We start from the raw sequence: 25,391 nt of genomic DNA on the forward strand, positions 1-25,391 counted from the left end.
CATTTTATATTTAAGTAGAAAAATGGTTTCCTGTTATTTTCCTGTTATTGTTATTTTCACTCAGTGAAATTACAGGATTTTTTTTCAATCTTTTTGTCTCTATTTTCTAAGTTTTTACTTTACAGAAAGTATGGATTGCATTTATAGTAAAAAAATAAGAAAACCAATTATGCTAAATGTAAAAGGTAACATGTAGAATTAAATAATTTTATGTAGTCAAGACTGTATTCACTGGTCATTCTGTCATATAACAAATACCTTAAATCCTTTCTTCTATAAAAGCTGAAAAAGTGCTCTTTCCATCTTAGTGGGGTTTTGGTATTGTTTCATCTACACAAAACCACTACTTTCTTCCATAAAGAAAAAAAAAACTTGCTTATTTTTAAGGCCATTAGATAGCTGGACACATAAAGATTTAAGTCACCAAAATCACCAAAATTTATACCTGTCAAACAGATCTACTCTAGAAATAGAACCAACTGAACTTTAATGAAAATCTGACATATAAAATATGGTACTTCAAATCAGTAGAGAAAAGAATGGACTTTGGGCAAAATGACTGGTCATTTATAGAAAAATAAACCTTGGTTTCATTCCCCATGCCTTACATCAAAATAAATGCCAGATGTATAGAAAATTTAAGCATAAAGGATAAGCCACAGGGTACTGGAAGAAAACATGGGTGAGTATGCTTGTAATTCTGTAAAAGAAAAGCCTTTTTAAACATAAAAACCTAGAATTCACGAAGTGGAAATGGTTCAAACAATTGGGTGCCCACCTACCACATAGGAGGTCCCAGGTTCAGTTCCCAGTGCCTCCTAAATAAGACAACCAAGACAGCACACTGACACAACAAGATGACACAATGAGATAACATAACAAGGATACACAAGGAACTGTAATGAGACACACAGCAAGCAGGGAGCGTAGGTGGCTCAAGTGATTGGGCCCCTCCCTTCCACATGGGAGGTCCCGGGTTTGGTCCCCATACCTGCTAAAAAGATGAACAGACACAGAAAGCAAACAACAAACAGACACAGAGAGCAGACAGTGAGTGCAAACAACAAAGGTAGGGGAGAAATAAATAAATCTTTGAGGGGAAAAAACCTAGAAGCCACAAAGAAAATGATGGAAGATTATAATTAGATACAAATATAAAACTTCCATGTGGCAGGAGACAGCAGAAACAGTTAAAAGAAAATTATTTAAACACAAATGACAGAGCTCATACTTTTAATATACAAAGAGCTCATACAAATCAATTTTTTACAAGACTCAACCAATAGAAAAAAGGAAGTAACTTACATATGCTAAGCCTGCTGTTTATGACACTCTTTCTCAGGAAAAAGCCACAATATACGAGTGGACCCCCACCATCCTCATCTCTACCTTGTAGCCCTGCAACTCTAACCAACGCTGATTAACCAGAGTAAATCTGGTCGTTTGGAATTTAAACTGGAAGAAACAGAATCTGGGAACTGTTTCAGTTGAATCACAAAGAAAGTTTATAAACCCCGGTTGCTGAGATCTAAAGGTCTAAGAGCTGCCCTGGATCCCCCTCCCCTCAAGGTTTAGTGATTTACCTCCTCTTTGGATTCCAAAAATTAACCAGTATCCTTCCAATACTATTTTTATGCTTAAACTAGTCTGTAATTTTCTATTACTTGTAATTTAAAAATTTAATACACTTAATGAAAAGTCCAATCATAGCATAAATGCAAATAAACGCTCAATAAAAATACAAAATGATGTTCCTGTTCACCAGTACTGAAAGAAATAATCAATTACCAATTTTCACCTAACTGACAAAGATTAAAAAACTAATACCATGGCTGGAAGAGAAATGATCATCTCATAAACTGATGCTGGGAGTATAAAATAATGCAACCCTTTTGGAAGATAATTTAGCATTATCCATCAAAAATTTAAGTGTACATACCTTCTGATCAACAGTTAAAATTCTAGATATTAGATGTGGAGGCGCCTTTGAGACTTGGAGTTGCCCTGGATGGTGCTTCAGGGGCAATCACCGAACATTGTAAATCCTCCCAGGGCCCACTGGATGGAATGGGGGAGAATATGGGCCATGATGTGGACCATTGACCATGAGGTGCAGAGATGGCCAGAGATGTACTTACCAAATGCAACGGATATGTCATGATGATGGGACACTCCATCATCATGTTGCTGGGGGGGGAGTGGTGGGGTTGAATGGGACCTCATTTTTTTTTTTTAATGTAATATTTTTACAAAATCAATTAAAAAAAAAATTCTAGATATTCACTCTTTTAAAAGAAAACCTATGAAGTCTGCAATAACATTTGTCATCGCATCCTTTATAATAATGTAAAAATGGAGGAAAAAAAACCTAAATGCATGACAGCGAGGACCCTAAAGGCCTGCAATTGTTTCCTGTCATCCTTAAATACAAACCCCTTCTCCAAGGGACACAAGCCCTTCGTCCTACCACTCTCCTCACCCCCTCCTCATTCTCTTCCAGTCATGCTAATGACCTCGGCATTCTCTAAACACACTCAGCACCCGACCACTTCAGAGCCGCTGTACTTCCAGTCCCTAGAATGTCCCCCCCGCCCCAGATTCCACATGGCCTCCTCTGTCACTTCCTGCAGGGTTCTGGGCAGATGTCAGGGTTCTGGGTAGATGTCACTACCTTCTAAGGTTCTTCCCCAGCCAGTATACTTCCTGTAAGGTCTAGCTCTCTAAACAGAAGACTGTAAACTCCATGGCAACACAGGACACTGTCTAGTTCATTGCTTTAATTTCATCACCTAGCGCAAAGGCTGACACAAAGTAAGAACTCAATATTAATACTTGCTGAATGAATGGTTAAGTAATCACGGCATATCCATCCAGTGAGATAGTATTTGGCCAATATGTGAAACAGATTATCTAAGATATTAAATAAACAAACCAAGCTGCAGAATATATAGAGTACATCTTATTTTTCTCATTTAAAAAAATATGTACAGGTCTATACATGTAATGTCTTTGCAGTGAAAACATCTGGATGAACATTCACCAATGTATTCATTTCCCAGAGGTTATTGCTGAGTTTACAGTTTTATAGAAATCTGCATATAAATGCTGGTACATTGATTATAATAAACCAATATCACTTTATAATCTAAAAAAAAAGTTACCAAAAAAAAATACCTGCTATTTAAAGTGCTTCAAATTACTAAGCAAACACTCTTTCTTAAATTTAAGGAACCTCGTGGTCCAGCCCTACCTACCTCTTTAGTCTCATTTGCCAACACTCCCCACCAGGCTGTAACATGCTGTCTAATGCCTTTGTGTTCTAGCTCATGCCTTCCTCTGCTTGGAATGCCCTTTCTCCCACTGGTCACCCACACACTGAGCTCCAATTTAAAATGCTGTTCAGGCATCATCTCCTCTCTCACACTGCAGATTAATTTTTTAGTCCCGTGAAAAACCCGAGGATAGACTTCAGAGAGTCCATGAATCTCCTGAAATTTTACCCCAAACTGGTGTTGTACATTTTGTACATGCATTTTTCTGGAGAGAGTGGATTACTTGGATTCTCAAGGGAAACATGATCCCTAAAACGGTTGAGCACCAAACCTCTGGACAATGGTAATCACCCCATTCTCCGTTGTACCTCATGCTCTGTACATCATTATTACAGTAAACACACAGATTTGTAATTATTTATCTGTTGGTCTTTCCTCCCAATGAGGTTCTTTTCTCATATCCTCTCCCTCCCCAAAGACATCAAAAAAGAGCTGTTAGTCCACCCTTTCTGATCTATTTAATGTGAGAGGTAGTATGAAAGCAAAAAGAAACAAAATAAGTACCTACCTCTGTTGGATGCAAGAATCACTCTCATCCAGTAGAAAGGATCAGCAGAATCTGATGACATGATTCCAAATAGTGGTATCTATAATATTACAAAAAAGGATTTTATAAAAATACTGTGAATATTAACATTGCTCTTAATTTATATGCATTTACTTAATTTTTAAAATACTAAAACCCACACACTTCTCACGTTCTAAAATAAAAACGAGGCCTCATTGGAAGTAGCATCCATATTTCTATAACCATCTATTCAAAGCAATCTAGGACTTTTCTATCAAGCACCTCACAATTCTTCCAATGTCTACCCATTACCCAATTCCAAAGCCATTTTATTGTTATTTGCAAAAGTAGCACCCCATACTCCTGATAATCAAAATCTGTTTTAGTTGGCTAGGCTGCTCAAGCAAACACCATGAAATGGGTTGACTTAAAACAATGGTAATTTATTAGCTTACGGTTTTGAGGCTGAAAGTCCAAAGTAAGGAATCAGCAAGGCAATGCTTTCTTCCCTAAGGCCAGCGTTCTGGGCTACCAGAGGTCCTTACTGTGTCATATGGCAAGGCACGTGGTGAAATCACCTGGTGTCTCCCCTCTCTTCCATTGGTTTTAGTTTCTGGCTGCTCCCTCTGAGGCTTTTTCTCTGTCGGAATTTCACTCCACTTATAAAGAACTCCAGGAGTAAGATTAAGACCATCCTGACTGAGGTGGCCAGACCTTCTGAACTGAAGTAGCCTCACCAAATGTTCCTATTTACACCAGGCTTACACACACAGGAACGGATTAAATTAAAAAACATGTTTTTCTGGGGAACACACAGCTTCAAACCACCATGGTCGGAATGTAGATCATTGTACTTTATCTTTAACACTTTCCTGTCTCTTTTAATTCTCTCTTCTTGACCACCCCTCCCCCCAAATTTTTGAACTAAGTACTAACGTACTAAAAATTAAGTAGTGAAAACTTTAAGGATCCTTTCCCCTTTAAAAAGAAAATATAGGGAAACGGACTTTGGCCCAGTGGTTAGGGCGTCCGTCTACCACATGGGAGGTCCGCGGTTCAAGCCCCGGGCCTCCTTGACCCGTGTGGAGCTGCCCATGCGCAGCGCTGATGCGCGCAAGGAGTGCCGTGCCAGCAAGGGTGTCCCCCGCGTGGGGAAGCCCCACGTGCAAGGAGTGCGCCCGTGAGGAAAGCCGCCCAGCGTGAAAAGAAAGTGCAGCCTGCCCAGGAATGGCGCCGCCCACACTTCCCGTGCCGCTGACCACAACAGAAGCGGACAAAGAAACAAAAGCAGACAAAGAAACAAGACGCAACAAATAGACACCAAGAACAGACAACCAGGGGAGGGGGGGGAAATTAAATAAATAAATAAATCTTTAAAAAAAAAAAAAAAAAAAAAGATGTGCAAGGTGCATCATTTAAAAAAAAAAAAAAAAAAAAAAAGAAAATATATTTGGCCTTTCTCCAGACTATGACTTACCTATTCTACTGCTTTATAAAACGAATTAAAATTTTTAGAAGGTCTTTATATATATTCTGGTAGCTCAAAAAACTGTAACCTAAATTACCTTATTTAATCCTCACCAACAACCCTGTGATACAGGTCACAATGTTAGATTTTATTAATTTAATCTCTCTGCAAAATCTTATTAAAAAGTATCACTGATGAGTATAGCTGCCCTGGCCAAAACCTTGACTGTGCACCTTGTAAGAGATACTAAGCCAGAGAACCCAGCTAAGTAATACTCAGATTCCTGATCCAATGAACTGTGAGATAATAAATGTTTGGTTTTTTAAAAATTTCATCCCAGAGGTTCTAAAATGAATCTCATCCCGGAAGTTCTAAAATTTTACCTTCTTGGGATTTTTAAATACATGTTATTTACAACATGATAAAGAGCAAATTGGGAAAATATTTGCAACATATGTCAAAGATTTACCAACTTTATACACAAAAAGCTATTCTGAATCATTAAGAGATGACCATTTCAAGAGAAAAACGGTAAAGACCACTAACCAAAAACAGAAAATAAGTTCAACCCTACTAATAAACAACTATATATATAAACAAGATAACAGTTTCACTATCAAAATAGCTCAAATTGAAAAAATAATGCTCAATATTGGCAAGAGTTAAGAAACACATTGCGAGAAGCAGATTTGGCTCAACTGATAAGAGCATTCGTGTACCACATAGGAGGTCCAGGGTTCAAACCCAGGGCTTCCTGACCTGTGTGGTGAGCTGGCCCATGCACAGTGCTGATGCATGCCATGAGTGCAGTGCTGTGCCACGCAGGGGTGTCCCCCGCATAGGGGAGCCCCATGCACAAGGGCTGTGCCCCTCAAGGAGAGCAGCCCCGTAGGAAAAAAAAGCACAGCCTGCCCAAGAGTGGCACCACGCACATGGAGAGCTGATGCAGCAAGATGACCCAACAAAAAGAGACACAGATTCCCAGTACCGCTGACAAGAATATAAGTAGACAAAGAAGAACACACAGCAAATGGACACAGAGAACAGACAACAGGGGCAACGGGGGTAGAGATAAATTAAAAAAGAAAGAGACACACTGCAAGAAGGCAAGTAGTAGTGGTACTACTTTATCTAGAGATATTGAGAGGGCAATCTCACAATATCTATCAAATTCTGTTATTAGGAAGTAGAAGCAACCCAAGTATCCATCAACTGATAGGTAAACAAAATGTGGTATATACATTCAATGGACTATTTTTCAGCCAAAAATGGAATGAAGTTCTGACACATAAAAGAACATGAATGAACCCTGAAGAAAATGAGTGAAATTAGCCAAACACAAAAGGACAAATATTGTATCATCTCACTTAGTGAAATTACTAGAATATGTAAAATTCATGGTCAGAAACTAGAAAACAGGTTACCAGGGGCCAGGGCTGGGGTAAGGAATGGCGAATTAATGCTTAATTGGCATAAAGTTTCTGTTTGGGTGATGAGAAAGTTTTGGTAATGGATGATAGTGATGCTAGCACAACATTGGGAATGTAATTAATGCCATTTAATTGTATATTTGAATGTAGTCAAAAGAGGAAATTTTAGATTATATATATATGGTATCAGAATAAAAATTTTAAAAACCCATAGAACTGTATAACACAAACAGTAAACACTAATGTAAACCATAGACTATAGCTAAAATTGTAATTGTAGTTGTTTCAGCAATTGTAACAAAGGTACCACACTAATGGAAAGTATTAATAAGAGGGAAAACTGTAGGTAAGGGAAAGTATATGGGAACTGTACTTTCTGCATAAATTTTCTGTAAGCTACATCTTCTCTAACAAAAATAAATTAAAATGCCAATCTAAATCTGATATAAAAAGATGTTTATAATATACTAAGTAAGAAAAATGGGGTCTGGAACAATGCGTATACCATGATCCCTATACTGTAAATTATACTTCTTCACTGAGACATAATTTTTCATTAAATATTTTAATGTAAAAGAAAATAAACCAAAATGCTAATGATATAGATTTGTATTCTTTTTAAGTTTATTTTAAATTAACAATGAGAGAGTTAAGCTTATGGGAAAACAGTAATAAACTGTGTTATAAAACCTTTTACATGTTAGTCTTGGTTATTAACAATAAGATTCCATTCTCTTATAATCATCAAAATCACTTTGAAAGTAATGAAAATGTTCACTTTTGGTAGCACCTTTGAATTCTCAAGTAAAAAGATACTTCAGTATTACAGGTTTAATTAATATCTAAAAAACATACCCCAATCTACTTCAAAATCTGAAATTCCATTATTTAACTAACATTTCTCAAATTCTAAGCAAACAAAACCTCAAAACACTAGTACAGACATTTGTATAACATTATGGCTACATACCTGACAACACACTAAGAAAATGAAGAGCGTTATAGCAGTCCATAGTACCTTCTCCCTAAACTGGATCTGTACAACAGAATGGAAAGAATGATGATCAATCAAAACCAAGAAATAGCAACTAGAAAATAAAAATCTTTATTAAATCCTAACTACCACTCCCCATCCTGATACACTCCTCTTACTTATTCCTAAAATGTCCCTTTCAGCTTAGTTTGTACCAGCTAAAACAAAGAGCTGAATTCTTGAACATTAACTTTCTTTTTTTTCCCCCCAAAAAATAAGGTAATTTAACTACAGGCAACTCTTGCTATGTAAAGTACTGTGAAGTAGAAACGTGTGCAAAGCAAGACATTTTCGAAATGCACGTTTCAGTTAACACAGTACCGTGAGAAGCAAGGCCTGCCTGTAGTACTATAATACGGATATTTCATAGAAAATGAAAAGCTAGAGTTTCTTAGGATACCTTAAAAGTAACTGGAGTAACTTTTTATAATCCCAAAGCAATACAAAGCAGTACTTCTAAATAAAATAGTAAGTTGAATAAAAGCTTTACCTATCTCTGTTTCTACTCCCATTAATTTCCTAAGAAATTGAAAGTACACTGGAAGAGAAATGCCTGGGAATTGACAAGTCTGGGATTAACAGTGTTTCTGGAATTTAAATACCTTAGCTCCAAAAGTTTACCAATGACAGAAGAATTATTTGACCCAGTCACACCACCTTGGGAGTATATCCCTTTAATGGACTGGAAATGAAAGGTATATTCCCACACAACTGCAATCCATTTATGTACCACAGTTGCAGTCATCAAAACCTACCCAGCAGATGCAGAGCAGTGAGTGAGTGAGATCTGTTTTGTGCACAATGCACACTCTACCCTACAGGAATTATAAAGGGTCCCTAAAGACAAGTTACACTATATCTTCAGTAGCACATAGGCCAAAGTTACATTTACTTTGAAAATGATCCAACTTAAAGAACTGTCATTTTTTAATCCATGAGATATCCTATCTAGACTTAAAGAGGTATATATGAAACAAGTTTTAGTTACTTCCAGAGGATGAGCAGTTAATATTCTTCCAATTTCACCAGAAAAGGGCCAAAGAGTAAATAAATCCTGTTAGGTTAGCAGAATGAGTCATTTAGCTTTCCTCTATTTTATGGTAATATTATACTTACTTTCCTTTCAGGTTTCTGAATTTCTGGTAGAACTGCACAGAAAGGTTTGATAACTTCTAAAAATTTGACTGTTTAAAAAGAAGAAGAAATGATTCTATTAAAAAGCTTAATAAAATCCACTTATAAATACTAGCTTTTACTGTCGACCTACCCCATCCCCACCCCTAAAACTTGTTCATCATAAGGCTCTCCTCATTTGAAATGAATATATAAGGGAAGATCAGTAATTGAAAGGAAAAAAGTATCAAAAAACTTTGCGGGCTAGTCAGTACAATCAAAATAATACAAGTATCCTTTTACCATGACTTTGTGTTCTTGTCTTGTATCCAAAATTCAAGTGTATTTATATTATATGTGTGTGTCTATATATATATATATATATAAAACAGAGAAGGAATTATTTAAAGTCCATCACTACATCAAAAAGGAACAAATGCAGTCTAGCATGGTACCCCAAGACAAAGCATTATAGGAGAAATTAGAAGACATCAGAGAGGAATAGTACAGGTCATTCTCTATGAAGGAAAGTACAACAGGAAATGGACTTAAATGCAGAACCAACTTAAACTCAAAGATGCTAGAATTCCTAAGTGAGAAAGATCATGGAATAGCTTTCTAAAGATAACTTTCTAAAGCATACAATTTCAAAGCCATCTCATTAGGCCACGTTTTCATCGCTTGATCTTTCTCCCACTTAATGATTCTGAAAGTACTTGCTTACGTACAATCATCAGTCTAGAGAGTGACATTATGTTTCATTAGAAAGCATTTTTTTCCTGGGCAACTCTTAACAGTACATAAAAGTAAAATAAGCCAAGGTTCTTTAAGGAAAGGATAGATTCTATCTTCTTGCATGGCTTAAGTCAAGAAGACTCTCATTTTCAGTCCTCTGCCAAGACCTACTATCAAATATGATCATGTCCCTCTACAGGCACTGGATTCTGTATACTAGCATCCTAAAATTGTTTGAAAATCAGTATAATTACACTCCCACAGTTAGTCAAAAACTGACTACCTCATCTTTTTATTAAACCTCTCAAAATGATGGCAGTCATTGGTGTTCAAAAGAAGCATTCAGAGATTCTCGTGAGCAGCTGTTTATTATCCGAGTACCATTTCTGGACTACTTGGAAAGTAAATCCACACCTTTGAATTATAAGAGGGTTCATCTCTAATACAAAACAAATCTCAATGACATCAGAAGTTTTCCAGAATCTCTATCCCTTTCAGACTTCCCGTCTCCATCCAAGCTATTTGCCCAGATTTCTTAGGATTTATATTTCTCTGTGTTGAGGCACTCAGGTACAAGCAATGCTTCTGTCTGCCACTTGTCTCTTCTTGTGTTGCAGAATTTTACCCAATATGCTGTAAATTCAAGGTCAGGGGTCTCTTCCACGTCGTGTCCAACTTCTCCCTAATAGCTCATTGTTGGCCAATGCGTGCACAGATGTCCAGCTAACATCTGATCAGCTACATAAGTAAGTATGTGACTAAACGCGGTGCCGAGTGTCTGAAGGAGGTCCTAGCCCCGGGGGCTCATACAACCCCTCACGCACAGTGAGTTTCCAGTAAACGCTGCGGACGACCCAGATGAAGATGTTAAATCAGATGTTTTGCTACCGTCCCTCTCCCTTCCTCCCCTAAAATATATGCCAAGCATCGTCACGTTGTGTGTGTGTGTGTGTAATTAAGCGAGTCGGGGAGCTTCATTCATCACAAGCAACACGCCAGGGCAGGACAGGGAATCCAAGCAGCAGCTTCCTCAGCTCCTCAAGACGCCCAAGTGGGCCAGGGTCTGCGGGGTTCCCCCACGCCGCGCCCCCCTCGGCCCTCCTCGCCCCTCCCCCGCCCGCCGCGCGCAAACCTCTAAACCCCGCAGCCCCGGCCGCGGCCTCGCCCCGCAGGAGCCCGACGGAGACCCCCGCGCCCCCGGCCCGCGCCCGACCACCCCGAGCGAGCGCTACTCACTCCCCATGGCGGCGGCCGGGGAGGCGCGGCGGGCTCGGCGGCCTCGGCGTTCCCTCCGCTGGGGCCCGACGCTCGGGCCTGGCCGCCGGCTCCTGACGCGCTCTCGCCCGCCCCGCGCACGCCCCGCGCCGCTCACGTGACCCGGGCCGGGCCGTTGGCGGCCGACGTCCCCCCGTTGCCATGGCCGCCGCCGGCGTCGCGTGGGGCGCGCCGGGATAGGCCTCGGTCCTCCGGGCGGCCAGGGCGACGCCGACGCTTGGTGTCTGAGCTTGGCGACAAGAAAGGGCTGTTTCCCAGCCGACCCTCTTCCTTGCTCCCATTCTTTCGTCACCTCTTGGAATTTTTTTAACAGTGGCACGTTGTTTATGAACGATGCTTCTGCATCTTCTCACAGAGATCGGGTTTTTATGTCCCTCGAGGGGAGCAGTTTCCTGAAACTGCTGCTTCCTTGTCCCCTGTGGCACTTCTTGCCATATTCGCTGGTCTCCCTTGATCCTACCTTGGACGGCGTGGTGTGAGGCAAGCACACGGCCTTGTAAATCAGACAGCCCTAAACTTTAATCCCTCCTCCACGGCTTAATGGTTGGGTGGCTTGGGGCAGTTAACCTCTCCGAGTAACGGGGGTAAAATAAGGAAAATTACCGCTCCCACGGGTGTGAAAATTAAACAAGCTTAAGAGATTGACACAGAATAGGTCCTCAAGCTTATTTTCCTTTTTACATTTTAAACCCCTGCAATCTAACTTCTATTTGCCAATACAGGTATTCCTATCACTGTCAAATTCAATGATCCGTTCTAATGCTTAGATCTATATCCAAGAAGGGAAAGAAATATATATGTATTTTATATATAGATATAGATATTTGGGGCAGGGGGAGTGCACAGGTCTCTGGGGGCTTTTATCATAGGAAGCCTCGCTCAAGCACAAGTCTGGCATTTGCAGCTGGCTGTAAGCTAAGACCTTAGCTGAAGCCGTCAGCAGAACACCTCCACAAGGCTTCTCTATGTGGCCGGGGCTTTCCCGCAGCCATCGTGTCTGGGTGCCAAAGGATGTCCTTGGAAGTGACCCAGCATCACTTTTGCTGCATTGTAATTATAGACAGTTACAGAGGAGAGGAAATAGACTTCACCTCTAGGTGGGGGCTTGGCAAGCTTCTGGAAGAGTTATGTGTGATGCAAAATACTGCTGTGGACATTTATGGAAACTACAACCTGCCACGGTCGTAATCCGACATCCTTTTAACTCTTCATCCTTACCTCACCCTACTTTGAATTAGTCATTTTCATACATGACTGCTCTCCCCTACTGCAAATGGTTGACTTAAATACAGTTTGGCACTAAATTGTGAGCTTATTTCATGAATATCCTTTCAGTAAAGATGCTCTCAATTGAAACTCTATTGGACAGGACAAGCGTAGCCTGCACCTCTCTACCTATTTCTGAGATAGCTCCATGTTTCAAGTAAGAACCTGGGAACAAGCTTTGACACTCTGGATAACTTTTGCGAAGTACTCTTCCACCATTCTTCAGACTTTCTACTATATCATGCTATCCAGGACTTTTCCTTGTATAATCATTTTTGCCACATAATCTACATCTTTCGGATATGTCACTCTACTTGCTCTTCCACATTGTTTTAGCACCTCCAATAAAATTCATGTATAAAATGTGTTGACTTGTCAATTACATTGACAGTTCATTGAGGACAGAAAACAATCCATTTTATCATTTATTTTTCTGTATTTCTAATATCTAGAACAATGCCATACATGTAATAGGTGTCCAATAAAACATTTCTTGATGAAATACCATTCTGCTCTTATAGGAAAGGTCACATCCTGGGTGTGTTCAATCACAGTTAATTCTCCCTGTGAGTCAGTGAAAACACAGCAAAACAACACTTTCAATACAAGTTTCCTACAATTAACTGATTTTACAATTGGCAATGGAGAAATAAGTTTTAGATTGTGCTGTATCACATTTGATTGACAACATGACAATGAATTACTCTTTGCAGAGAATATTTTAGGAATTGTGTAATGGTGTGTTACAAATATCGAGGATTTAAACTTTTTGTCCAAATTTCCCCAAAATATGATTATTTGAGCCTGCCTTCCATGAGAAGCTAAAGATGCAAACCAAATATCCAAGTACATTCAAGAGAAATATAGGGGAAACTTTTGGAACCCCAAGACCCCAAAATGTTGATTTTTAATATTATTTCCTTCCTGTGCAAACCCTAATTTCTTATTTCCTCAATTTTGTAAAAGGGTATAACTGTCAGTAAAAGGATTTAAAAAATAGCCACTAAAACTTAAAAGATAATACAGTTAGACTGAAGAAATCTGTCCTTCAGAATATTTTCCCCAAAATGTGTGTATAAAAAACAGGAAAACCAAGCACAAAGGTTTTGACATGGTAGCAAATTTTCTTTTACTAAGAATAATGGCATTTTAGACAAAACTAAAATTTGTTCATGGTTGCTATTTCCATTATCTAATTTTTAAGAAGAGTAAAAAGAATCAGGTGAAATAAAGTAATGAGTATTTGATTTACAGTTCTTCCAACAGTACCCTCCTACAAGGTAATCCAAATTACTGACCCAGTTTGCAGTAGTGACAGAGTAAGAAGGTTAAGATGACAGAAGACACATTTTGTGGTTCTAGGAGGATAAGAAGAAATCACAAACTGGTGAGGTGTAAAGTAGGAAGAAATTTGGAGAGGGCAAAACCAAAAAAAAGAAGTGTGTGTGTGTAGTTTTTCTATCTCATTTTGTACGTAAGACTTTTGAAATCTTTTAATTCCAGAAACCAAGAGAGCTAAAAATGTAACATGGTGCTTTTATTTTTTTTTCTAGTTAAATATATAACTTTGATAACCATTTTCATTAAACAGACCTTTGTAGTTTTACTGGCACACATGATTAGCACTAAGTTATATGATTTGTAAGACTTGGCACAGGAAGGAACCATTAAGGTAGAAAAGAATAAAAAGGATGTCAATATTACAGAAATGATAGCTCAATATACTAATGCATAAGTATATTTAAGATGTAAATCATGAGTCTACTGCTGGGGCAAAAACAGCCTACACTATTGATTCAGAAAGACATTGATAATTGCTAGTAAAAGGGCTCATTCTCATACCCCTTTTCTTCATCATTTCTGAGAAAAACAGTGTCATCATACAAGAATGGTATAGCTTCTGCAGCACAAAATCAAGTAAACCTACATTGCTGCTGTTTAGTTATGCTTCTAGTACTAAGTTTAATTTCACACTGAAGAGGTAGGTCAGTAACCTCTAAAAATACTCAAGCACCTGACATTGAGAAGTTCCCTCTGTCAAAGATGATGTGCTCTTTAGATACCACAAATAGATATTATACTGCAACAGGGGATTTTAGAGGCAATACTGATTAACCAGGAGCTGAAATCCCCATATCAGATACCCAATGTCAGTTAAAAATATTAAGATATTACAGCAAGAACAATTCAGGGTGGAGGGGGGGCGGGGGGAAACAGAATATCATGGTAAAATCAACCACAAAATCAAATTTCACTGTAGATTTGTATTTAATAGGACCTATAGTTAAGGTTAGTGGGCAAAAGTAATTATCTTGAAGAGCACCAATGAGGAATATTCTGGTTTTGCTACAGCATTTAGTAGAATTTTTCACAGTGACTAGGAAGCAATACCAGAGATTACGTAAAGATACTGGTAGTCAGAGGAATTTGTAAAAAGAAGAAAAAAATTAAGTGAGCTGCATCAAACAAATCAAGAGGCAGTTTGAGGATTCCTATACATAACTATAAACTCAGCTAAGGAACTTTTTGTGATCATATACAGTTAATTAGAAAGAGTGGAGTCTGAAATAAACTGATCAGGTCCTGACACCTTCCTTATTCTAAACAAAACATAATACTAGTGTCCTTTTAAGTATAACATGTACTTGTCATGTATCACATGTTTTCCCTGGCTATTCCATGTACTCCAGATGAAACTACCCTCACCAGTCCCAACATCTTAGAGGAATGCAGTCTGGAAGGGGCAGAACGTAGAGGGAAAAAATTAAGAAAAAAAAGGAAAGTAGGTAAAAGAAGCAGGCCCTTTCTTTGGCACTTTTCCAAAAGAGGACACAGGGTTTCTTCAGAGCACATCAACAAGCAAAGGTCTTGGTGAGAATATCTTCATGTTGCTGCAGGTGAACGGTGCCAATTCCTACAGCAGGTGCTGGCAAAGGGGGTCGGCTCACCAGACGGAGCTGAAACAAAAAGACGTTTCGACTAGATCAGGAGGTATGTGCATCTCTCTCAGTTTGTTAAACCATAAAACATCATTTTGGAAAAATAATCCAAAAAACAATTTGGAAGAAAACACACATCATGCACGAATACCCAAAAGCAAACTGAATTCCAGGTATGGTATGGAGAGAGAAATCTTGACTTTGTCCTATTCTTAAGTTAACTCTTAGTTGGTTTTAGCTGTAGAGGTTCCTTAATTAGAACTATTTGCATGTGAAAATGGTTTGAGCCTAGCAAACTCGTATCAGATGAGTGAACTGGGTTCTGATCAAACTAGAAGAGACAAAACAGAAGCACAACTGCTCGTCTAATTCTTTTCCCCTTCCTAAAATGCAATCAAGAAGAATTTGGCCTTCCATGTACACGAGCCTGGAAAGTGTCCTTCTGGGTGTCCCTAGCCCCACATTGTGAACAAGCCTCCTCATCGTCCGGTTCTTCCTGGACTCAGGCAGCAACCTTTAGGTCAAGGCGTGTTGAGAGGGCTAGTGGGAAAGGTAGTAGAGAGGAGAGGGCTTTTACTCTTTTGAGTATAACCCCATTTTTTACATGATATTAGTATGTACATATGTACAGCTTGATAAAACACTCAGCAATTTATTCTAAAGGAAAAGATTAAAACTAGACTCTTATATTTTGATTTATCTTTAAAGAAGGAAATTGGACTGGTACTAGATCAAGGTCATTTGTTGGCCTCCAAGGGAAACAACACACAAACCACGAGGCGGGAGAGAGTGGGTGTTATTACCTTGCAGGCCAGTTGCTTTTCAAACCGGGGAGAGACAAAAAACCATGGACCCATGTTCTGAGGCTCCTCCTGACTCCAGATAAAATCTGTGGCAAAGAAAGTTCATTTCAGCACGTCAAGGAAACACATGCTTCAAGGGCACATACACAAAATACACACAAACATATATGCCTTTTCAAAATGGCATCATTTTACTAGTCTTTTATTTCCTGACAAATGCACAGCCAGGTCTGTATCCACCACCACAATCATGACACAGAACGGTTCCACCAACCAAAAAATTCCCTTCCTCCTGTCCCCTTGTAGCCGCCGACTCCTCCCACCCCCAATCTCCAGAAACCACTAACCTTTTCCTGTCCCTACAGGAGTGTCATATAAATAGAATTATACAGTACACAGCCTGCAGCATCTGGCTTCCTAGACTTAGCAAAATAAATTTGAAGTGTGTCCCTGTTGCTTTGTGTAGCAACAGGTCATTCCTTTTTACTGCAGAGTAATATGTCATTGTACTGGGGAGCGGATGTAGTTCAAGTGGTTGAGCACCTGCTTCCCATGTACGAGGTCCGAGGTTCAATCCCTGTTACCTCCTAAAAACAAACAAGTGAAAAAAGCAGCTCTCAGTGGGGAGTGGATACAGCTCAGTGGTTGAGTGCCTGCTTCCCATGTACAAGGTCCTGGGTTCAATTCCCGGTACCAATGAAAAGTAAAAAGCCATTGTATGGGGAAGCAGCTGTGGCTCAAGCAACTGAGCTCCTGTTTACCCTATGGAGGACCCAGGTTCAACCCCTGGGACCTCCTGGTTAAAAAAAAAAGAGTCCCAGACCTGTGTGGTGAGGTGCAGGCACCTGCACAGCAGAGAGAGGCACAGGCTCCTTAGCGGTGAGAACAGCACACCAAAAAGACAATGACGCAACCAGATAAGAAGAAAAAAACTATGAATCTAGCACAGTTTGTTTCTTCATTTGCCAGCTGAACATTTTTTCAAGTTTTGGCAATTATGAATAAAGCTGCTCTAGGTATTCATATACAGATTTTTGTGTGAATATAAGTTTTCTTTTCTCAGGGATTGCTGGGTCATATGGTAACTCTATGTTTAACTTTAGAAGAAAACTGCCAAACTTTTTTCAGAGTGGCTATACCATTCTGCATTCCCTCCAGCAATGTATGAGGGTTCCAGTTGCTCTGTATCTTCGTGAACACTTGATACTGTCAGTATGTTCTTGTTTTCGGCCACTGTAATAGGTGTGTAGTCATAATTCACTCTGGTTGAATTTGCATTGCCCTAATGACTGATGATGTTAAGCATCTTTTTTTTTTAAAGATTTATTCCTTATTTATTTCTCTCCCCATCTTCTTCCCCCACATTGTCTGCTCTCTGTGTCCATTCGCTGTGTGTTCTTCTATGTCTGCTTGTATTCTCATTAGGCGGCTCCGGGAACCAATCCAGGAACCTTCCAGAGTGAGAGAGAAGGGATTACTCTCTTGCGCCACCTCAGCTCCCCTCTTCTGCTACGTCTTATTTCCTCTTCTCTGTGTCTCTTGTTGCGTCATCTTGCTGTGCCAGCTCTCCACGTTGGCTAGCACTCCTGTGCAGGGCGGCTTTTCCTGTATGAGGCGGCATTCCCACGCAGGGTGGCTCTCCTGTGCAGGTTCACATTCCCACATGGGCCAGCACTCCGTGTGGTCAGCTTGCCCTCACTAGGAGGCCCTAGGCATCGAACCCTGGACCTCCTACATGGTAGATGGGAGCCCAATTGGTTGAGCTACATCCATTTCCCTTAAGCATCTTTTCATTTGCTTATCTGCCATCCCTTTCTTTGGTACAGTACCTGTTCAAATTTCTGGCCCATTTTTAAAATTAGAGTATTTGTTTTCTTATTATTAAGTTTTAAGAGTTCTTTAAATATTCTGTATAGTCCTTTGTCAGTTTTGTGACTTGCAAATACTTTCTTCCAGTTTGTGGCTCGTCTTTTTATTCTAACAGTGCTCTTCATGGTGCAAAAGCTTTCAATTTTGATAAAGTCCAATTTTTCTTTACGGATCATGCTTCTGATATCCTACCTAGGAATATTTCATCTAACCCAAGGTCACAAAGATTTTCTCTCAGAAGTTTTCCAGGTTTATGTTTTATACTTAGGTCTGTGATCAATTTTGAGTTAATTTATATATAAGGTATATGTGGACATCCAATTATTCCAGCCCCATTTGTTGAATAAGGCTTCTCATTTAAAATTATACTAGATTTCTCACAAATGATATTTATTATCCCCAAGGGCTCAAGAAATTAGTTGTTTTACATGAGAGAAGGGGAGACAGAGAGGGACACCAAGAGAGACGTGGAGACAGTACGTTTTTGCTCCAATGTACCATTTTCCATAGCCTCAATTCATGAGATTCTATTTTCCAATAACTCTATCTACTCAACAGCCTCTTTTCATTTGAACGAGTGTTGAACAGATTTCAGATATTTGAAAGCCAAAGAACCCTAAGAGGAATAAACCTTTACCTTTAACATGTTTGTACTTGCTCATCTCTTGTTGTAACGAATCCAGAGGAAAAGGACACAGCTCCTCTACTCGGATGATGGCAAAGTCATGTTTCTTGGCCCCCAAAGTTTCTCTTTGCTTCAGCAGGGCATAGAAATGTTTGCCGCAGCAGAACACTAGTCTCTTAACACTGTTGGAGAGAGAAGGGGCAATGTGGAGGGGGAGAGAAATATCTTAAAGAATTCTGCTTACTGTTAAGTTGTCTTGAAAACATCCTACAGAAAAAAGCAGGCCACTGTGTCAGAAGAAAGGGTTGGAAAAGTAGGTTTCATTGCTTCCCTAATGGGGCAGTGCGTTCCTACAGTAATTGCATCCAGTCATATACTATGTCCTGCAGTCCTTCTTTAGTCCCAAATGCCCCCAAAGTTCACTCTTCCATGCATACCTAACCCCTACGCCACTGACGTAAAGGACTTATATCAGGGTGGAGGAGATTTTGGTCACTTTGGATTCCTTAATATGAACTAGTTTTCCCACTAAGTAAAATATTGGGAGCAGATGTGGCTCAAGCAGTTGAGTACCTGCCTCCAACATGGGAGGGCCTGGGTTCGGTTCCCAGTGCCTCCTAAAGAAATAAACAGATAATGAGCAAAATCAACAAGCAAAAACAACAAGCAGACAACAAGTACAAACAATGAGCAAACAAGTAAAAACAATGAGCAAAAAAACAAGCAAACAGACAAGGGAGCTATCTTGGGGAAAGGGGAATAAAATAAAAAATATTTTAAAATAAAAAAATAAATAAAATACCACTACAGTGGGAGCAGAAGTAGCTCAAGCACCTGCTTCCCATATACGAGGTCCTGGGTTCATTCCCCGGGACCTCCTAAGTGGGGGGAAAAAAAACACTGCAGAGAATGAAAAGAGAGATACACATCAAATTACTTTTTTGGATCAACAGATGAATCACCAATGACAGGTTTGAATGTTGTTCCTGGTGCCATTTCTTGAAGAGTGGACACAGCTGCCTACAGAGGGGGAAAAACATTCACAAATTTATCAACCAATTGAACGAATATGTAGATGCTTTTACTTTTAAGCAATTTTTACAAAAAACTAGTGTCCAAATTTGAAGCCTAGCACAAGTAAACATATGTACTAATAAGCATAGACTCTTTCTAAAATATTAGTTCTGTATATTTCAGAATAAAATTATTTTTCTGGGGGGTGGGGGATATATGGGGACCTCATATTTTTTTAATATAATATTTTAAAAATAAAGACAAAAAAAAGATTTATGTATAGAAAATCTAAAAAAATAATAATAGTTTTTCTGAGTTACATAAGGTTGCCTTTTGTCTGGTGCCACAACAAAATTCTAAGAATCAAAATTTCAGTTTGGTCAAACAACTTTATTCTCAATAAAAACAGACTTCAATTTTTTGAAATTGGAAATACCATTTTGCAATAGAAACATTATAAAAGAATTTATATTGTGAACCAAAACAGCTAAACTAAGGCAATTATTATTTCTGTGTTTAGGCTTTTTGACTATAATTTATAGGTGAAACCTACTCAGTCAGTACACATAGGAATACTTCTGTAATAAAAAAAAAGAAACTGATAGCTAATTAGCTCAATTTACATAAACACTTGTTGGAAAGAATTTAGAGAAGATAACTCATGAAGCCAAAATTGGGGATTTGATCCCTTTTTCTTTCCTCTAGTCAGTTTTCCTATATTCTAGTCCTAAATGGGTACTTGACATTTATGCTAGGCAATTGTGATGCAGCTACATGGATGCTGGGATACCTTGACAAAACCTAATAAACATACAGTAATAATTCAGCTATACTATTACCAAATAATGTGAGAGAGGCACGCTTCTTTCTCCACTTTGGCCCTTTGCCAGCCCACACTTCCCAGGGTTGAATCAGAAGGAGCTGAGGTTCAGGGTTGGGTGGGGAATGCAGTGGGAATTAGGGGCCACTTGACGGAGTACATCTAGCCCTGAGTCATTTTTGTCAAAGGGTTGACCTGTATTGTGACAGATTGCCCTGTACAGATAATTGTCAAGAAGAAATCAGAAGGGAAGTGGACTTGGCCCAGTGGTTAGGGCATCCTTCTACCACATGGGAGGTCCACGGTTCAAACCCCAGGCCTCCTTGACCCATGTGGAGTGGCCCATGCGCAGTGCTGATGCGTGCAAAGAGTGCCCTGCCACACAGCGGTGCCCCCTGCGTAGGGGAGCCCCACGCGCAAGGAGTGCGCCCCATAAGGAGAGTCACCCAGCGTGAAAGTGCAGCCTGCCCAGGAATGGTGCCGCACACACGGAGAGCTGACTCAACAAGATGACGCAACAAAAAGAAACACAGATTCCTGTGCCGCTGACAACAACAGAAGCGGACAAAGAAGACGACACAGCAAATAGACACAGAGAACAGATAACTGGGGCAGAGGGGAGGGGAGAGAAATAAATAAATAAATCTTTTTTTAAAAAAAGAGGAAGAAATCAGAATTCAATGATGGTCACAGTCATTTTCAATTAATAAACATATCTGTTTAATAAAGGCGTTTGCGTGCTACTAACAGTAATGAATTTTTCACTGAAAATCTAAAGGATGGCAGTTGATTTTTTCCTAAAGGCTCCCAAATAAGGTTTCCCTTATTTGATAAGTTATTTAAGACTTAGGAAAAGGGGTGGAATATTAGGGCCAGAATATGATATCTTATTCTCAAAAAGCAAAAGAAATTCTCAAAAAGCTTTCTAATAGTTCACACAATATTTAGTAATTTTCATGCATTATATTTAATATCATGAAATTCCTTTATAGTCATTATTGAGGGTGCAGGTGACAACCTTAGAATCCCAGACGGAGGAATGGATGTAACTCAAGTGGCTGAGCACCTGCTTCCCAAGTACGAGGTCCCGGGTCCAATCCCTGGTACCTCCTAAAAACAAAACAAACAAACAAACAGAAAAAACAACTCTCATTGGGGAGCAGATGTAGCTCAGTGGTTGAACACCTGTTTCCCATGTACGAGGTCCTGGGTTCAATCCCTGGTACTTCCTTAAAAAAAAAAAAAAAAGAATCCCAGATGTATATATTTCTTAGAAATAAATCATAGTATTATACTTTGTGACCTGGACCCTTTAACATTGTGCTGTTTCAAAGTCTCTATGTCAAAGAAAATAGGTTCAAGATTGGGGAAATTAGGGAGTTCCCGCTTAAGGAGTGTAGAGTCTCCATTTGGGATGATGAAAAGGGTTTGTTTGGTCAGGCATGGACACTGTAAGTGTAATTAACTTGCCTGAATTGTACACTTAAAATGGATAAAATGGCAAATTTTCGGTTACATATATTTTATCACAATACATTTTTTTAAAAAAATAGATATCTGTGTCAAGAAAGTCCCATCAGAAAAACTGTGTTACAAGGGAAATTGCCCTTCACTACAATTTCCAGTTATCCTCGAAAGGTTAAAATTAAAAATTAAAAATGAAAGCAGTAAGGCCAATTAAAACTAAAAAGATGTTTCTGTAATTTAGAAATACAATCAGTTACGGAAAGCAGAGGAAAACCAAATACGAACAATGACACAAGAGAAAGGCAGTACCCGTGTGTTTCCACTTACCGGGAACCTGAGCAGCATCTTGGGGGAAGCAACAATGAGGGGCTTCCTGAAGTTCCGGACCATCTGTCTTCTCAGCAAGTGGAAATACTGTGCGGGCGTAGTTGGATGCACCACGAACATGTTCACTGTGTCTCCGTCCACCCCCTCCTCGACACTGTCACACATCTGGGGGAGGCGTGGAAAGGAAGGAGGAGAACTTTAGGCTCTTCCATGTCCAGCATAGTGACAATGTGCTGTCCAAAGGGAAACACAAATGTCCTCAAGAATAAGAGAAAGGCTCTCTCTCTCCATTACAGAAATGGGAGCTCTTGCTCTTTTCATGTCTCTTTCCTCCTGCTTACCTAGTTTAAAGTCTATAGTCGATCATTTCTTCTCGACAATCAGTTGACTCCCTTAACTCACTCCACTCGAAAACCCTAGCTAATCCCAACTTTCACTATTCTATGTCTGCCTCTGTGCTGGGGAAAATACACCGTCACGCTGACTTACTCTTGACCAAGAATCCCCAGCAGTTCCTAATGCTGCTAGGCTGCAATGCTATCTTTCTCTCCTTATCCTCTCCCAGATGAATACCTCACACCTTGGAAACCTCTAGCATCTCCTCCATCGTCACTCTCGGCAAATGACCTTACTGCCTACTTGTTGCAACTGGGTATTATTTATGAATTCCAAAAACAGATAGTGGATTATGTTTGTAAATGGGTCTGTTCCTCCGGGGTTATTACATTATATTGGATTCAGAGGCTTTACTTTTACTTGATTAAATAATGATTAAGGCTTTGATTGGGCCCCATCAGTAGGACGTTGCATCTCCACCCACCAACTCAAAGAGAAACCATACCACAGAGAAGGGAGGTTTGAGTTCTGAGCTGGAGCCTGGGAAGTAAGCACACAGAGGAGCAGAGCAGCTGGACCCAGAGAGAATAGAGCACCAGGGACAGAGAAAGAGCTGGTCGCCTGAAAGTCTACAGCTGGCCCTGTGGAGAGAGCAGGGCAGCTGAGCTCAGAGAGAAATAAGCCCCAGGGAAGAGGAACCCAGGGAGCCTGAACCTTGGCCGATGTAGGCAGCCATCTTGCTCCAACATGTGGCAACAGACCTTGGTGAGGGAATAACTTACATTTTATGGTGTTGGTAAATGTAATCTCCTACCCCAAATAAATACCCTTCATAAAAACCAACAGATTTCCGATAGTTTGCATCAGTACCTCTTTGGCTGACTAATGCATTACTTCTCTGAGAAAACTGAAGAAATCGGAAGAGACTTTCCCCAGACCTTGACCTCGACATCTGGATGTGCACCACCATCTACATCCATGTCTCTGTCTCCCGCTCATCCTAGATGAACCTAGCGTGCTCCCGCTTAGAGCTGGTTCATCTCCTTGTGACCCCACACCATCCTGACCACTCAAGGAAATCACTCCCGCTCTTATACCTTATCTCCTACATCAAATTTTTTTGCTCTCTACTGGGTCATTCCTATCAGCATATAAGCACACTGTTATTTTTCCTACCTTTAAATAAAAAAACCAAAAAGAACCTCTCGACACCGATCCCATAACAGCAGCTGTCCCATTTCTTTTTTTTTTTTTAAGATTTATTTCTTTCTCCCCCCACCTGCCTCACTGTCTGTTCTCTGCATCCATTCACTGTGTGCTCTTCTGTGTCTGCCTGTCTTCTCTTTAGGCAGCACCAGGAACCAATCCTGGGACCTTCTGGAGTGGGACAGAGGTGCTCAATCTCTTGCACCACCTCAGGCCCCTGGTCTGCCGCATCTCTCATTGTCTCTCCTCTGTGTCTCTTTTTGTTGCATCGTCTTCCTGCGCCAGCTCTCCTCAAGGGCCAGCTTGCCATGTGGGCCAGCCTTCCTGCACAGGTCATCACTGCTCTTGGGCCAGCTCACCACAGAGGCCAGCTTGCCTTCACCAAGAGGCCCTGGGAATCGATTCCTGGATCTCCCGTATGATAGACGGGAGCCCAATCGCTTGAGCCACATCTGCTTCCCTGCTCCCATTTCTTTGTTCTATTTGCAGTAACACTGCTCTAAAAGGTTATCTAAACTTTCCTACTTCTCTACATGCCTAAATACATTCCAATCAGAACATCACCCCCACCGTTCCATTACAATTACAGTTACCAACCACCTAGTTAATTAGCAGTTCTCATTTTAATTGATCTTGACACTCCTTCCTTCTAAATACGTTCTCTTCAGTTGCCTTCCTCCTATCTCATTGATTGCTCCTTCTCAGTTTTATTTGTCCTTCCTCTTGGAACCTTTTTATGTTGGATTATCCCATGGCTCAGTGTTTAGGCAACTGCTCATTTCTGTCTGAACTCACCCCTTGGATAATTTCATCCAGTCTTATGCCTTGAAACATCATTTGTTTGCTGGCAACTCACAAATTATATCTTCAGCCAACACCTCTCTCCCAAAGACCTCTCTCCCAAATCTCAGACTAGACACTTCCCTGTGGATGTCCAGTAGACATCTCTAACTCAATATGTCCATGACTGAGTTTCTAGTATTCCCCCCAAACTTTGCTTATCTCAGTTGGTGGTAATCTAACCTTCCAGGTGCACAGGTAAAAAAGCTTGAGTCCTCCTTGATTCTTCTCTAACAACCCACATTTAACTCAACAGATTCTGGATCTGTTTTAGTTTTCTAGGTGCTAAAACAACTACCATACAATGGGTCAACTTAACAACAAGAATTTATCAGCTCAGGGATTCAGAGGCTAGAAGGCTGCTTCCTCCCAACAGTTGCTATTTCCTGTCTGGTGGGCAATCCGTAGAGGTCCTTGGCTTTTCCGTCACCTGACAATGCACATGGCCGTGTCTTCTTTCTCTTCCAGGTTCCATGACTTCCAGCTTCTGGCTGCTCCCTCTCCCCTCTCTCTCCACTTGACTTCCAGTTTATAATGGGCTCCAGTCATCTGGATTAATAGTCAACCTGATTCAGGGGCCACACCTTAACCAAAGTAACATCTTGCAGAGATCTTATTCACAGTGGGTCTACACCCACCAGAACGCAGGTCAAGACCAAGATCAGGTCCCACCTGGGGTGCACAGATCAACCCACCGCAGGGTCTATCTTCATAATATATTCAGAATACCACCACTTTCCACTACCTCCACTACTATTTCTGGCAGATCATGCCAACCTCATCTACTACTTGGATTATACAAAATGGTCTCCGAATTGCTCCCCCAGCTTCCAGCCTTGCCTCTCCACGGTCTATCTTCAACACAGCAACGAAAGTGATTCTTTTTTTTTTTTTAAGATTTATTTATTTCTCTTCCCTCCCCCCTCCCCAGTTGTCTGCTCTGTGTCCATTCGCTGTGTATTCTTCTTTGACCACTTCTATCCTT

At 40.2% G+C, this 25,391-nt stretch overlaps 2 protein-coding genes across 4 annotated transcripts in view; both read right to left on the reverse strand.

Annotated features, from left to right (window-relative positions):
• The window catches only part of SEC61A2 (SEC61 translocon subunit alpha 2), a 29,868-nt gene extending 18,892 nt beyond the window's left edge, over positions 1-10,976 (reverse strand). For 2 of the 3 annotated variants that reach the window (XM_023591843.3, XM_023591842.3), the window contains exons 1-4: positions 10,856-10,969; positions 8,888-8,955; positions 7,709-7,774; positions 3,841-3,919 (exon numbers count right to left, since the gene is read on the reverse strand). In XM_023591843.3, coding sequence (XP_023447611.1) covers positions 3,841-3,919; positions 7,709-7,774; positions 8,888-8,955; positions 10,856-10,862 — 220 coding nt within the window. In that variant the 5' untranslated portion in view covers positions 10,863-10,969. Of the gene's footprint in view, positions 1-3,840; positions 3,920-7,708; positions 7,775-8,887; positions 8,956-10,855 lie in introns of all 3 variants that reach the window. The other variant, XM_004468869.5, reaches the window with a different exon arrangement.
• Positions 10,977-12,572: 1,596 nt separating this feature from the next.
• DHTKD1 (dehydrogenase E1 and transketolase domain containing 1) overlaps positions 12,573-25,391 on the reverse strand; it is a 72,896-nt gene continuing 60,077 nt past the window's right edge. Inside the window, exons 13-17 of the mRNA XM_058282407.2 lie at positions 22,025-22,189; positions 19,334-19,416; positions 18,409-18,578; positions 15,903-15,988; positions 12,573-15,117 (exon numbers count right to left, since the gene is read on the reverse strand). Coding sequence (XP_058138390.1) covers positions 15,013-15,117; positions 15,903-15,988; positions 18,409-18,578; positions 19,334-19,416; positions 22,025-22,189 — 609 coding nt within the window. The 3' untranslated portion in view covers positions 12,573-15,012. The remainder of the gene's footprint in view (positions 15,118-15,902; positions 15,989-18,408; positions 18,579-19,333; positions 19,417-22,024; positions 22,190-25,391) is intronic.

The sequence above is a fragment of the Dasypus novemcinctus genome, chromosome 20 (genome assembly GCF_030445035.2).
Source record: "Dasypus novemcinctus isolate mDasNov1 chromosome 20, mDasNov1.1.hap2, whole genome shotgun sequence".
NCBI classification, from domain to species: domain Eukaryota; kingdom Metazoa; phylum Chordata; class Mammalia; order Cingulata; family Dasypodidae; genus Dasypus; species Dasypus novemcinctus.